Source organism: Rhineura floridana, chromosome 14, assembly GCF_030035675.1.
Source record: "Rhineura floridana isolate rRhiFlo1 chromosome 14, rRhiFlo1.hap2, whole genome shotgun sequence".
Classification (NCBI taxonomy): Eukaryota; Metazoa; Chordata; class Lepidosauria; order Squamata; family Rhineuridae; genus Rhineura; species Rhineura floridana.
The window spans coordinates 9,945,088-9,959,659 of NC_084493.1; the positions used below are offsets into that span (position 1 = coordinate 9,945,088).

General features: G+C 44.9%; 1 protein-coding gene across 3 annotated transcripts in view; it reads left to right on the top strand.

Moving 5' to 3' along the window:
* Positions 1–14,572, top strand: part of GLDN (gliomedin) — a 43,948-nt gene that overhangs the window by 9,568 nt on the left and 19,808 nt on the right. The window contains exons 2-6 of one of the 3 annotated variants that reach the window (XM_061595754.1): positions 2,875–2,926; positions 7,150–7,167; positions 9,264–9,362; positions 11,062–11,208; positions 13,732–13,851. In XM_061595754.1, coding sequence (XP_061451738.1) covers positions 2,875–2,926; positions 7,150–7,167; positions 9,264–9,362; positions 11,062–11,208; positions 13,732–13,851 — 436 coding nt within the window. The remainder of the gene's footprint in view (positions 1–2,874; positions 2,927–7,149; positions 7,168–9,263; positions 9,363–11,061; positions 11,209–13,731; positions 13,852–14,572) is intronic. The other 2 variants (XM_061595753.1, XM_061595752.1) reach the window with 2 other exon arrangements.

Genomic DNA, 14,572 nt, shown 5'->3' on the forward strand with positions numbered 1-14,572 from the left:
AATCCCATTCTCACACACAATTTGATTCCTCAGATTGTCAGTAAAAGGAATCTTTTGTGTAAGGGCTTGGTCCTTCATTTGCTTCAAACTTGCATCCTTATCCAGCTCTTCCCTGAACTGCTCTGCCTCTTCACTAGAGACCATTTGATACAGTTTGTCTCTTTTAGCAGGCCTGCCAGGGGTTGCTATGGCGACCTTAGGCTTGATAAGAGGTTCCACCCTGTTTTCTTCGGCCTCTGTTAACATGGTTTCTGTTGCTTTGCCAAGTTGTTGTCTGGTCACCACATATATTTTTCCTTGTGCCCCCATAACATCTCTTCCCAGTATCACTGGTTCTTGTTGTTGGGCATTAATACCTACTTTACATATTTCCTCCTTTCCTCTCCACTTTAATTTTATCAGGGCCATGGGTATGCTTTCTGGTTCACCCCTCACTCCTTGGATTGTCACCGTTTCCTGAGGTAATATTTCCACAGATTTTATCAAATCTGGCCTCAGTAACGTCTGAGCGGCACCAGTATCAAGCAATGCCCAATAATTTGCCCCTTGCACACTCACTTCTTCCCTCAGACTCGAATCAAAGTCTTTTACATTTGTCCAGTTTATCTGGCAGAACTGAACCTTCTTCGTTTCTAACTCCCTTGGTTCTGTTTTCACTGCCCTTCCCTGAGCAGGATTACCAATGGGATTGGCAACCTCACATTGAAAACGTAGGTGCCCCGGTCTACCACATTTATAACATAATTTCTCCTCCAGTTTAGGGTACACAGCTCCACTCTGGGGTGTCCTGTGCCCTTCAGACTTTATTGGAGGACTCACTCGCTGTAGTACCACATCCTTTCTGCCACCATTATATGGTCTGGGTTTAAACTCTCTTGATGTTTTCCCCACCCAGCCAGTTCTATTGGAGGCAAAGTGATCTGCCAACTCTGCGGCCTCTTGAACAGATGTAGGGGAACGGTCTTTGACAAGGAGCCTTATTTCTGGTGGTAACTGATGGTATAATTGATCCAGTATCATGAGGCTTTTCACCTCTTCCACTGACTGAGCTTTGGCACTTCCCATCCACTTTCCAAATATGTCCATCAATTTTGCTCCCAGTTCAACAAAAGACCTCCCTGCTTGGATTTGACAGTTTCGAAATAACATCCTAAAGTAGTCAGGTCCCAGTCTGAATCTTTTGTACACTGCCTTTTTAAACTCGGCATATGTGACAGGCCTGTCTGAGGGGAAATATTGGTATACCTCTGCCAATTCCCCTTTGATCAGACTTGATAAATATTGCATATATTTATCCTCTGGTAGCCCCCACATCTGAGCTGCCTTTTTGAAGGTGTTGAGGTAAATCTGTGGGTCTTGTCCAGGTTCAAACACCGGAAAATCTTTTGGTGTAACCTTTATCTTTGTTTCATTTCGGTCCTTTCTTGTTTCATCAGAATGAAACTTCTCTCTTTCAAATTTTAACTTTTCCACCTGTATTTCAGCATCCACTCTCATTCTCTCAATTTCCAACTCCCGGTGCTTCTTTTTCCCCAATCTCCATCCTCAGTTTCATCATCTCAATCTCTCCGTCCTTATCTTTTTCCTCACTTTCCTTTCTCAACTTCTCTCTTAAATACTCTGTATAAGTGGGATTGCTTGAATACCCTTCTGGGAACTCTTCTCTGACAGGTTGTTTTTGTTGGACAGATGCAAATGCTATCAGTGCTACTCACAATTCATCTACCCCTTTACCCTCGTGAGGTAAATTGAATGTTATGCACTTCTCCACCAGCTCCTCTCTTTTCATCTTTATATATTCAGCCATGTTTTAGGAGTTCACTCACACCTTGCCACACACTCTTTGCCAGTCACTCTCACAAGTAATCTTTATTTGTTATTTCTTTTTGCCACACCACTTCTAGGGACTCTCTATTGTTCGTATCCCGCTGCTAACACCACATGTGACGCCCTTCCCTGGTTCTCCCTGTCAGGTTCCCACCTGCTTGTGTCTACTGCCTTTCACTAGGCACCACCAGGGATACCACCAGTCCGGACCATCCTTTATATGGTTTCTCACTCTGCTCTAGCACAGATCTCACTAGATCCCCCTGCTAGGCAGCACCACCAGTCACGTCCTATAACCAATACTTCCAGAGACTTTGCCTGAGTCTCTCTCTAGCTGGTTACTTTTGTGACTGCGTGCTTATGCTGTTCCCAACCCCCTTGTATCTTTATAGATAACGCATACAACTCTGGGTTGCTCTGGATACTTGAATTGTTATTAATCCTCCCTTCACCGCTGCCACCATTAGATACTGTTTCTGTTCAGCCTTGGTAATACACACTTGCTTGTATTTTAAATATTGTGGTTTTATCGTGTTGTACACCGCCTGGGAGCTGTTAGCTATTGGGCGGTTTAGAAATGTAATTAAATAAATAAATAAATAAATAAATAATAATTATCTTGCCCTCCCTTCTGGTATGTATATCCCCCAGCCAAGGATCAGGCCTTTGGTAAACCAAATAAGTATTTATTAAATATCAGAAATAACAAGATTAGTTTTAGAATGTTTCACAAGCGTATGTTTTCATCTATTCCTGTTTTGTACTTGACTTATTAATCAGAACTCCAACTCCCTCTTTCTCCACACTCCCAACATCCACCACCAAACACCTTCTTCTCCACCCTACTAACATCCACCTCGATTCAACTGTCATTCTTCCATTTATACTCCCAGCCATTCAAACGCTCAGCCAATCATCCAGCATTCTACTGCTCATGTACTCCCCCCTCCTCTTTCACTCCACTTACCATATGTCTTCTATATAAACAGCACTTACCATATTTACCCTACAAGCAAGAACATCACAACACCATCTTTATGATTTTAGGTCCGGGTGATGGTCGAGATCTGCAACAGCACGAGAGGAGTGTGCTTAACAGGTAAGCTGGCAAAATTGTGACCTCACAAACAGATGACCTGAGCTTGCCTGTTTTTTTATGGTGATCACACCAGTGGCTGAAAGTGGCTTCTAGTTTTCTCTTCTCATTTCATCCAACGCTGCTGCAAACAGTCAGGGGCCAGTCTAGGTGGGGAAATACAGTAGAGTTTGAATAGCTGATGGCTTTTATATGCTGAAAGGGAGAGGATCTGTTTCTCCTGCATGCCTTGCTGCAGCCTGTTTTAAACCAGGAATGCTCTCACCCAGCTTTCCCTAAGCTGGTGTTACTGGATTACAGCTCCCATCATCCCTGACCACTGGCCATGCTGGCTGGGGCTGATGGGAACTGGAGTCCAAAACATCTTAGGAGAGAGGGGACCAGTTTAGGAAAGCTTTCCTCTAACTTAGACAAACTTTCATACAAAAATGTGTGTATTTAGGAAAGAATTGCACGAAAATTTTGATGAATTTTGGGGAGGCTTTTAACCCCCCCCCCACAGAGTATCCAATGGTGGGCTTACTCAGAACAGACCCATTATTGGAAATGACTAAATTAAATTATTTCAAGGAGTCTACTCTGAGTAGGACTAGCATTGGATGCAACGCATACTGATGTGGAAATGTGGAGAGCTGAATTCAAGATTTCAGGGACAGGAAGAGGGCATTTGTGCCCACAAGTTGGTTGGCAAATCTGATTGTCCCTAAATTCAGAAAAGTGTTTACATGAGCTAGATTCAATGTCTTCCCATCCGTGCTTCTGGAAGGAAGATTCTTTACCAAGAGCGATTATGCCTTTGTGAGGTGGACAGTGGAAACAGTTGACCATGTTTTCTTATTGCCCCTGTTCTCGTGACACCTGACTCATTGTTATCACCCCAATTCAACAGAAAATTCCTAGCAGATCTGATGCATTTTATTTATCGTATCTTTTGTCAGATCAGATTTCCTAGGCTATAGCTAAAGTGGCCTGTTTCTGTGCAGCACCCATCGCCTGTTGTTGATTGTTGATAACATAATATTATTTTAATATAGTAGGGCCCCACTCATACAGCGGGTTATGTACTGAACCCCTGCTGTAAAGCGGAACCCATTGAATAGAATGGTGCACGATGCCCAAAAACCGCCGTAAAAGCGGAACAAGCGCCGTATGAGTGCGGCTTTAGTCTAATTGCATCTAATTGAGACCGCCGCATTAGCAAATTGCTGTAAAGTGAAGCGCTGTAAAGCGGGGCCCTACTGTAATTTAGCAAGGTTTCTATATTGGGGTCTGAGTATTTTCATACTACCGTACTGGACTGCATTTTTAAATATTGTTTTGGTTTTTATATTGCCTACGTGCTGGTCTTTAACTGAAATAAAGAAATTTAATTCAGGATTTAAGATCAGAAAAATGAGAAATGGAAACTGACTGGCTTGCCTGTCCCCAGGCTTCTGATTCCCAACAGTAAAGCTGGGATTAGGAAATACCACCCTGCCGGATCTTTGCCAGCCTTTAGCGTGGCTTTGGGTCCATTGTTTTGTTCTGGCACAGCCTTCAGATCCAAGGTGCCGTTTTAATGCTCATTGCAACTGAGATGCTGAGAGCTTTTTGGGAGGCATCAAATACTGCAAACATGTAAACAGTTGGATTACTTTGGCTGGCAGGAGTGAAAAGGCTGGCACGCCACAACCTGCACAGCAAATCTTTTAAACTGCAATGAGATTCCCCCCCGTAGAACACATGCTTTGTCCAAAGAGCGACTGGTTGAAATTTGAGTTGGTGCTAGACTTGGGATAGAGGGTGATGTTTATTTTTAGAGATTAATGTTCAAAGACCTGAACTGAAGGGCGGGAATCATGTTTTTGTATTTTTCAAAGTTTTCTTGCACTTGGGTCCTGCTTGTGAGCTTCCCCCAGGCACCTGGTTGGCCACTGTGAGAACAGGATGCTGGACTAGATGGGCCACTGGCCTGATCCAGCAGGCTCTTCTTATGTTCTTAAAGTATTATATATGTGGCTTTTCAGTTATTTTGTGTATAAATATAGCAGCAATTGATGGTTTCCCATTGGGAAGGCGGGACAAACATTTTTTGCAAGGTTAACCCGCTGTTTTCCTTTAACCTTTGAGCACATGTCAGCCCACTCCTTAAGAACATGGGAAGAGCCTGGCTGCTGGATCAGGCTAAGGCCCGTCTAGTCCAGCATTGGGTCCTCACAGTGGCCAGCCAGATGCCTGTGGGAAGCCCGTATGCAGGACCTGATGGCAACAGCAGCTCTCCTCCCTTGCAATTTGCAGCGGGTGGTCTTCAGAAGCATACTGCCTCCAACAGTGGAAGTAGAATGCTTTCTAATATTGAGCCCAGTGCCCCCATTCCCACAGGATTAGAGCCAAGCTGGGTCCACTGTCATTGATGGGACAAAAGCAGAAATGTCTTTACGTTAATATGGTACAGCACGTGTGGTTTAAGCGGCTTCTGATTTAGCCCCCCTCCCATGTACACGCACAAAAGATGTAGAATTTAGAAGGGATCATGCTGTGAAAGTGATGTGGCTTCTTTGTAAGAGGCCCGTTATATTATCAGTCCTTTTAATACTGAACCCAGTGCCTCCCCAGACCACAGGATTGGGGCCAAATTGGGGCCACTGAAAGATGAGATAGGAAATACCAGTGTGCTTGGGCAAATGTGATGTTTGCCCAGCACAGCCACACAAAATGTTTAAACTCTCCTCACAGAGGGGCAGCCCCTCCCCCAAACAAACATGTGGACTATGCATGGGTGAGCCATGGAATGTTAAGAGTCACTTGAAAAAGTGGGAGGGGAGAATTGGTTTGTTTGAGCCTCAGAAGCTTACAATGAGATGGGGGGAGTCAGTCCATATAATCTCTCAAGTATTCCCCCCCCGACAATCTTGGGACTCTGACTGCTTACCTTTTGGTTGAGAGAATGGACCTATGCATAGCTAAAGAGTTGGTCAAGTACAGGTGATGTGTTGCCACAGAAACAAAATACCTGGAGAACCTTCTGGACAGGGGTGTGCCTTTCTCCCACTCCTTCGCTGGCTGGAGGGTGTTTCTGTGTATAAGAGAAAAGTAGCCTGCCATTCCTGGGGCTGGCATCTGGGAGTTGCATACAGAAGCTCAACTTGCTTTCTGGGATGAAATACTTGACAACTAATTTGGGAACAGAATCTGCTGAAGTAGTAATGCTGCGAACCTTCCATCTTATGCTCAGCCTGTGTATTATGTGTTAATAACACATACAGTGACTCTCATTCCAGTGAAACCAAACCTAAGGCACGTGCTGGATCCCCTGAAACCTCTTGCCTCTCATAGACTGGGGTGCATGTAACAGTATTTTGAAGGAAGGTATGCATTGCTGGCTGGCTTGGAACCCAGTAGAGAAAAGAAACGTATGGCCCTCCAGATGTTGTTGGACTGCAACTCCCATCAGTCCCAACCAACATGGCCAGCGGTCAGGTGTGATGGAAGTTATGGGTAAACAAACACTGGAGGTCCATAGCTGCCCCATCCTTGCTTTTAAGCAGGGTGGGCAACCTCAGCCCCAGGGGCCAAATGCATCCCTCCAGGCATCTCTATCCGGCCCTTAAGACTTCACCCAGCCACACCCACTCTTCCCAGGCCACACCCCTACAGGGCCTTGCTTCACGGCTCCCTTGAGTGTTTTTGCCTGGCTGGAATGCACCCTTGTGAGTCTTTCTTGTCTGGATGGAGGACAGAGAGAGGTGTGTGAGTGTGTATAGGAACTATTCTACTCTACAAAGGTAAAATTTACATTTATTGCCCCACCCCCTTTTACTTGTGGCCAAGCCCACCACATGCATGTCGCCCCTGGAAGGCTGTCCAGAAGGGAAAGTGGCCCTCAGACGGAAACAAATTGTTCAACTCTGCTTTTAAAGTATACACATGTGCTTTGAACCTGGGAGTGCCCTTTGAGTTTTTCCAATGTACTTTTCAGTATGATCAGTGGCAGCTGGTGGCTTCATGTCAGCGGGGCAGTGGAATCTGCTCCAGGTTTTAGTCCAAACTTTAAAGGAGTTGTCCAAGGTTCAGCACCTTGGACAGCTCATTGAAAGTTCGGACTAAAACACAGTGCAGATTCCACTGCCCCACTGACATGGAGACACCAGCTGTCACTGCGTATGATATTGGCATATTCATTAGAATGTTATTCTCAGTTTCAGTACCAAGCTACATTCACTATTCTTTTCCCCCCCTCTGTCTAGGGCCACCCGGATTACCAGGTAATATCCCTTCTCCTTTATGTTCCCATGCCGTTCTGTAACCGAACGGGTATCTAAGTTTAAGCATGTATAACTGTAACCACTGTACATTGCTTTCTCTCTTTGCCCCTGCCTTCCTTTCCCTGTGTTCTCCCTGTGTTGAATTTTAGTTTGTAAGCTCATTGGGCCTCTTGTAGTCTATAAACCCTCATGCACAATGATAGCGCTACATCAATGATGGTAATCTTGAACCGCTGAGTAATTTATGGTATCCCTGTAATAGCAGGACCTGTTCATCTAGATTACCTGTTCTTCCAGATAAGGGGTGAAAGAAAAACTGGATGCTCATTCGCTGTGCCTGTCGTTTTATTTATTTCTGTCATTTAGCTGAATTCATTCATATAACCGCATAACTATAAAAGGAAATATCAAAGTGATGAACGACAACATAAAAATGAACACCAGGATAAAATTTCACGGAGCGGTAAAAGAACATACAATACACAGTACCTGTCTGGGTCACCTATCGGGGAAAGTCTGCTTAAACAAGAATAACAAAAAGCAAGGATCTAAAGCATGTTGCTGCTGCTTGCCTAACATAATTAGACAGGGCATTCCAGAGAGTGGGCACTGCTGCATTAAAACGCCTGCTCCCAGTGATGAGGGAGCTGACCACAGGGACATGAAGAATCACTGACTGTGCCCTTCCTAAAGATTGGAGCAACCAGGCAGGTGAACAAGGGATGAGGCAGTCCCTAAGGTACTCAGACCTAGGGATGGGCGAGAATTTCTATTCAGTTCACATCTCAAGCTGAATCTGTCAAAGTTGTATTTTCTGAAACAAAATCGGAACCGGAACACAGCCACCCTCCGAAATTCACGCTTGTTCAAATTTTGGGATGCAGTTCGCCAACCAAACCGTTTGTACAAAAAAAGCATACATAGGGGAAAGTATGCATAGAATTAAATATATGCGTGAAAATAACAGGCAAAAATGCATTATATGGCAAGGAATGGCTTGCGAAAATCTGTACAGGAGTCTGCCTACAAAAATGTGTTTGTTCGGAGAAATTCACACTAAACTGCTGGAGAATTTTCATATGTTTCTTTTTTTAATGGCAAGTTGCTGCAGAAATGTGAACTGAATTTAAGATTGGAAAAATGAGAAAACGGGGAGAATCCAAAATAATAGATCTTTCCATCCCTACCCACATCCCAAGTTGTTTTGGGCTAACACAAGAACCTTCAATTTGTCCCGGTAGCATACTGAGAGCCAGTGCAGTTCTTTCAGCAGTGGGGTAACATGCTGTAGATGGGCCACTCCAGACAGCAGCCTGCCACATTCTCCACTAGCTGCAGCTTCCAGATCACTGCTTTGAGTAGTGCTGCTGCTGCTTATTAGCTAAAGCTGCACCACCCAGGCACATCAAACAGACTTGGAGGAACCCTGAAGGTTGCAGGATAAAACACTTTTAGAATAGGATAGAGAGAACCCCCAAACAGCTCCCCAAATACCCCACTAAGGACTGTTGGCTTTTTTGGGGGGGAGAAAGGTTTGTTTTTGGGGGGAGAGGAAACTTGGGGGGGGGGAGAGGGAATGGAATGGAGTTTCTGGAATCCTGAATAGGGATCTGCTCACACTGCAACAATTTGTGGCAGTTTCCATTTGTAAGGTATAATATTCATTTGCTGTATATGGTGTCATAATATATATATATATATATTTAAGAATGAGGTAGCACATGTGATGCTAATTTAGTTTTAGATGTTCTTTGTTTATTTACCACCGAGGAACCTTTCCCAGAATGTGAATCAAATGGATTCAAATAATCCCTTTGATAAATCTGTAAACACTGCAACTAAACAGGTTTGGGAAGGCAGGATGGGAGGTAAATGTAATTTAAAAAGCATGGGAACAAATACTTCTTGATGATATATAATATCCTGTCTGAGGGGTGGGACTTCTGAAACATGCCTATGCAATTGTCTAACATTTTCTTGAGTAGTCCTGTATTGCTTTTAAAGGTTTGCTTTTTTAATGTTGTGCATCACCCTGTTGTTTTGCGAGAAGGCATGATATAGAAATACTTTTATAAATATTGCATTGCCTCCATCAGGTCCCCCCGGGGTTGATGGATTGCCTGGTTTTAATGGATCTGATGGCATTCCTGGCGTCCCCGGCCAGAAGGGAGAAACTGGAAAAAGAGGAAAACCAGGTATATTTCTGGACTTGAGATATATGCAGCTGATCTTTCCACTGTCTCTTTCCTCCCCCGCCCCCCTAAATCCTTGGGGACAATTCAGAAATTCAGACAAATTGTGTGGTGCCATCCTCTCATGGTGAATGCTCCACTTCAGACTGTAGGTGGAGAACTGCAAATCTGAATACTAAAGTTCCTTTTATTATATACAACAGGTGCCTTCAACCCATTGGGCCAGTCCATTCCCCTTTTAAAACAGACAGGACTTGTAGAGGGGAGTACCAAAGGCCAAACAGACACAATACTGCAGTTCGTTCTTTACTCAGCAAGGTCTGGACATCATCCCTATACATTCATCCTTCATTAAGCATACAACTCAGGTGGCCAACGTAAAAGTAATTGGCCAGGTAGCGGAGAGAGTTCTGGTGGTATGCATGCTACCTCTGGATTTTTCTTAATCTCCAAAATCCCAGGTGCACAGACCACGCTTTATACTTGTTCAGTTTTCTTTTTGAAGCTAAGACTGGGCGTTGCTAATCATATTGCTGAGGTCATTAATTTCATAGACTCTCACGGGGGAAATGGCTAGATTTGTAGCACAAGCAGGTGCAAGGATGCAAGGTTGTGCCTTCTGTTCCTGTCGCTTGGGTTGGTCCCCCACACATGCAGCAGAATGAAGGTGGCAGAGTGACAGAATGGACTGTACCACTTGGGGCTTCAGGTGGGGAAAAAAAATCACATTTGATAAACTCTTTGCAAATGGAAAGCTAGCATGGCAGCAGAGCAGGCAGTCCTAGAATCCTTCTCCCTCGGGTGCTAGATTATTTTTTTATTTCAGTGAGGTAATAATTTTGGGAGTTGGGTGGGAGCTTTCCAAAACTCCCACCTGCTGTCTGAAGTGGTACATCCAGTTCTACCCCCTCAGCACTTGATCGTCTCATTTCCACTTGGTACACGTGGACACTTGACTGGATGTGTTAGGTGGTGGAATAAGAATATGAGACATCAAGAAGCAGAAATGGAGAGTGAGAGGCTGTATTAGGACGGGGGAGAAATTTGATTCAGTTTGCATTTAAAGGCGAACTTACCAAATCTGCACTTTTGGAAACAATATAGGAACCAAAAGGCAGACATCCTTCAAAATTTGCACTTCTCTAAATTTTGCAGTGCCGTTCTACAGTCAAGTAATGTGCATGAAAATCCACATGCTAAGCTACAGTGTGCTCAAAAATGTGTATAAGTGAAAATAGCACTATATGCATTATATTAGGGAACATGGGTTTGCAAAATTTGCCAATAATCCTTCCGCTTTGGCAAGGGGTGAATGGTTCTGCAAAAATGGTGTATGTGTGTGTGCATGGTGCAGCCTGAACTAAGACCTGCAATTGGTGGTTAGTATCAGGAATCACACCTAGAAAGTATGAAGCAATGATGATGAAGGTTACCTCATAGTTTCTGAACGTGCACAGAGTGCATTTCCTTCCTCACTAGACATATAACTTCAAGCAGAGCTGAGCCTCACAATATTTCTTTTGAGAAAATCAGCTCAAACACACCTGGGAAAACATAATGGTTTGAAAACTAGAAAACCCATTTGGAATATCCATGAGTATCCACAGACGAGAGGGTACTCAATTCTACAGCATTCCCTTTTAGATGTATTTAAACATTGTATTTAACGTTGTCCCTTTTCCACACACCCCGGTTTTGCCAGGATTTAAAGGAGAAGCAGGAGAGAGAGGCGAAAAGGGGGATCCTGGTGAAATCGGCTTGCCTGGGAAAGAGGGGGCACGAGGAGAAAAGGGATCCAGGGGTGCCAGGGGCGACAAAGGAGACGCAAACAACGAAGTCATTGCTGAAGGTGAGGTCAAATGAGTTCTTAGGAATGTATCACAGAGAATAACATCAGAGGGATGAATTCTGACAGAGCGCTGCTGGTGCTATTTGAAGCAATTGCTCTCTTTGCTGGGACTTTTTGCTAGGGGAAGGGCCGGAGCTCAGTGGTAGAGCATCTGCTTTGTATGCAGGAGATCCCCGGTTCAATCCCTGGCATCTCCAGACATCCTGGACAGATGCTGCCAGTCAGTGCAAACAACACTGAGCTGGATGGTACAATGGTCTGACTGGGTGTAAGGCAGTTTATCATCATCATCATCATTATTATTAAACAAGAACAACAAGAACAAGAACAGCAGCAGCAGCAGCAGCAGCAACAACAACAACAATAAATTATATAAGTTATATCCCTCCCTTCCTCCCAGTAAGAGCCCATGGCAGCAAACAAAAACACTAAAAACACTCTAAAACATCATAAAAGCAGACTTTAAAATATATTAAAACAAAACATCGTTAAAAAAGCTTTAAAAACATATTTAAAAGCAATTCCAACACAGACACAGACTGGGATAAGGTCTCTACTTAAAAGCCTTGTTGAAAGATCAGTAGGTGCCAAAAAGATAACAGAGATGGTGCCTGTCTAATATTTAAAGGGAGGGAATTCCAAAGGGTAGGTGCCACAACACTAAAGGTTTGCTTCCTATGTTTTGCGGAACAGTCCTCCTGATAAGATGGCGTCTGCAGGAGGCCCTCACCTGCAGAGCGCAGTGATCAACTGGGGATATAAGTGGCAAGAAGATCTTGCAGGTATCCTGGTCCCAAGCTGTATAGGGCTATGTACATAAAACCAGAACCTTGAATTTGGCCTGGTAGCAAATAGGCAGCCAGTGCAATGCAGTTAGTTTCCTATGTTCCTGAAGTAAGGGATCAAATTGTATGGGGAAAAGTGGGCTGAAGGGAGAGGGCACTCTTGGGTAGAAGGCAGCTTTCCCGATGTTTAAAATGTTTACTATTTTCAAATGTACAGTAACAAGAACAATCAGCAAGTGTGCTACTTTCCGAAAATCATGAAAGCTTTGCCTCCATCTATGTCGGGGGGGGATCCTCAGGTGTGAGAGCTAAGTGTGGCCCTCCAGGGCTCTCTGTCTGGCCCTTAGGACTCTCCCTAGGCCATACCCCCTTCCAGGCCATGACCCTCTTTGGTCCTGCTCTGCCCTCTCCTTGTGCTTTTGCCTGCCTGGAAAGTGTTCTGGCACTCTGATAATGCCTCTTGCTTGCTTCAGTTGATAGATCTGGGGTTCCTTCCTTCATCAATTAGAACGAACTTTCATTCAGTAATAACTGGCATTTATTAGATGTATTTTTCTGAGCTCTCTCTCTCCCGCCCCCCTCAAATAGGTGAAAGCAATTTGGGTGGATAATTTTGGCAAGACTCAGAGAAACCCATGCTGCTTTCCTCTTCAAAATCTTCCTTTAGACTAAGTGTCCCTTGAGGTTTTGTTGCACCCCGATAGTTTGGCCCTTAATAGTTTTGAAATTGCATTCCTTAAATCAAAAGTCTCTTCCATCCCTGTCCCGCCCCCCCCCCCGGGGGAGTTGAGGGTCCTCAAGAGGCTGTTCAAGATCAGTAATTCTGAAAACTAACCTCCCCCCAACATAGCGCCTGCCCTCTAGATGTTGATGGACTACAACTCCCATCACCCCTGATGATTGGCCATGCTGGCTGGGGCTTATGTGAGTTGGAGTCAAGCAACATATGGAAGGCACCAGGTTAGGAAAAAAGGCTGTAAACCACGCTGTTGAGATGCTGCAGATCTTTAAATCAGAGAATAGTACTATTGAGGTTGCCTTCACAAAATTAGCCGGTATAGCACAGTGGGGAGGAGACCCTGGCTGGAAGTCCAGAGTCTGTGAGTTCAAATCCCCACTCATGTCTCCTGGGTGTCAAGGGCCAGCTAAAGATCACCCCCATGGTGAGTGGCTCAGGAGATTACATGCTCTACCACCTGTGCAGCCGTGGGCAAGCTGCAGAGTCTCAGGGAGCCCAGTTGCCCCCCAGCTGGCAGTTGCGGACAAGGAAGGGGCTGGCTTGTGCAGCTGTGGCAAGCTGAGCAGGCCCTGGCCAGCTGGGGAGGACTAGCCTCAGAGGGAGGCAATGGTAAACCCTCTCTGAATACTGCTTACCATGAAATCCCTATTCATAGGGTCGCCATAAGTCGGGATCAACTTGAAGGCAGTCCATTTCCATTTTCACAAAATTAGGATTTGGCCGTGTTTACATTTGAAACTAGGATCCGGAAAGATCTCTGTGTGGTTTATGGTTATGTGCACCTCTTAGAAATGCTGATGATTATATAAATGCCTTCGATAAATAAATGGAAGGCAGTATATAAAGTGCCTTTGATACAAAAATAATATAGCGATCGCTCTCCAGTTGGATCCGCTCAAAGGCATCTCTCAAATGGATGGGTGCAAAGCTTGCAATGCCTGCCACTGTGCTACAAATGCACTAGCGTATAGCAATTCTTCTGTTCTCTTACTGTCTTAGGTGTGAAAGGTGAGCTGGGACCACCAGGACCCCCTGGTCCCCCAGGACCTCCAGGGCCACCTGGGAAGCGCAAAGCAAAAGCCCAGGTTCAGGAGAAAATGTTCAGTGCTGAGTGCACAGGTGAGGTTTTTTTTGGTGATGTTGTAGCATATTGGCTGAAGTATTGAGCTACAAATCAGGGTTTGAACCCTGCCTTTGCTGTAAACTCGCTAGGTCGCCTTCAGCATGCCACCCTCTCCCAGCCTCGGTCCCCCCAACTGCAGTATGGGGGGTAATAATAGTAATTTCCTTGTCAGGGTTGTTGTGAGGATAACAGCTAGATGACGCGTGTGAATTCTGAACACTTGAAAATGCTGTAGAAATGTTACTTGTTATTGATGGCTTGCTATTCCTTGCTGTGTGCAGGTCCACCAGTCTGAGCCAGGTGCAAGACAGTGGAGTATCTAAACCAATCAAATCTTAGCTCTTAGGGTTGAGCCCAATGATGCAAGCGCATCTCCATGGCACTGCGAGAAGTAAAAAAATGAAAGGGGTGCCCCCCCTGGTGTCATCTGGAGGCCATCGCAGGTTATTAGCTAAGATGTCCACGTTCTGCCTCTGCCGCCGGAGGCAGTATGGTGCTGAATACCAGTTGCTGCTCAGGTCTTGCTTGTGAGCTTCCCGTAGGCATCTAATTGACCACTGCAAGAACAGAAAGCTGGACACACCATACACTGAAAGCACATGGCCTCCCCAAAAGAATCCTGGGAGCTGTAGTTTACCCGTCACAGAGCTACAATTCCCAGCACCCTTAACAAACTACAGTTTCCAGGAGTCTTTTGGGAAGCCATGTGATTGAAAT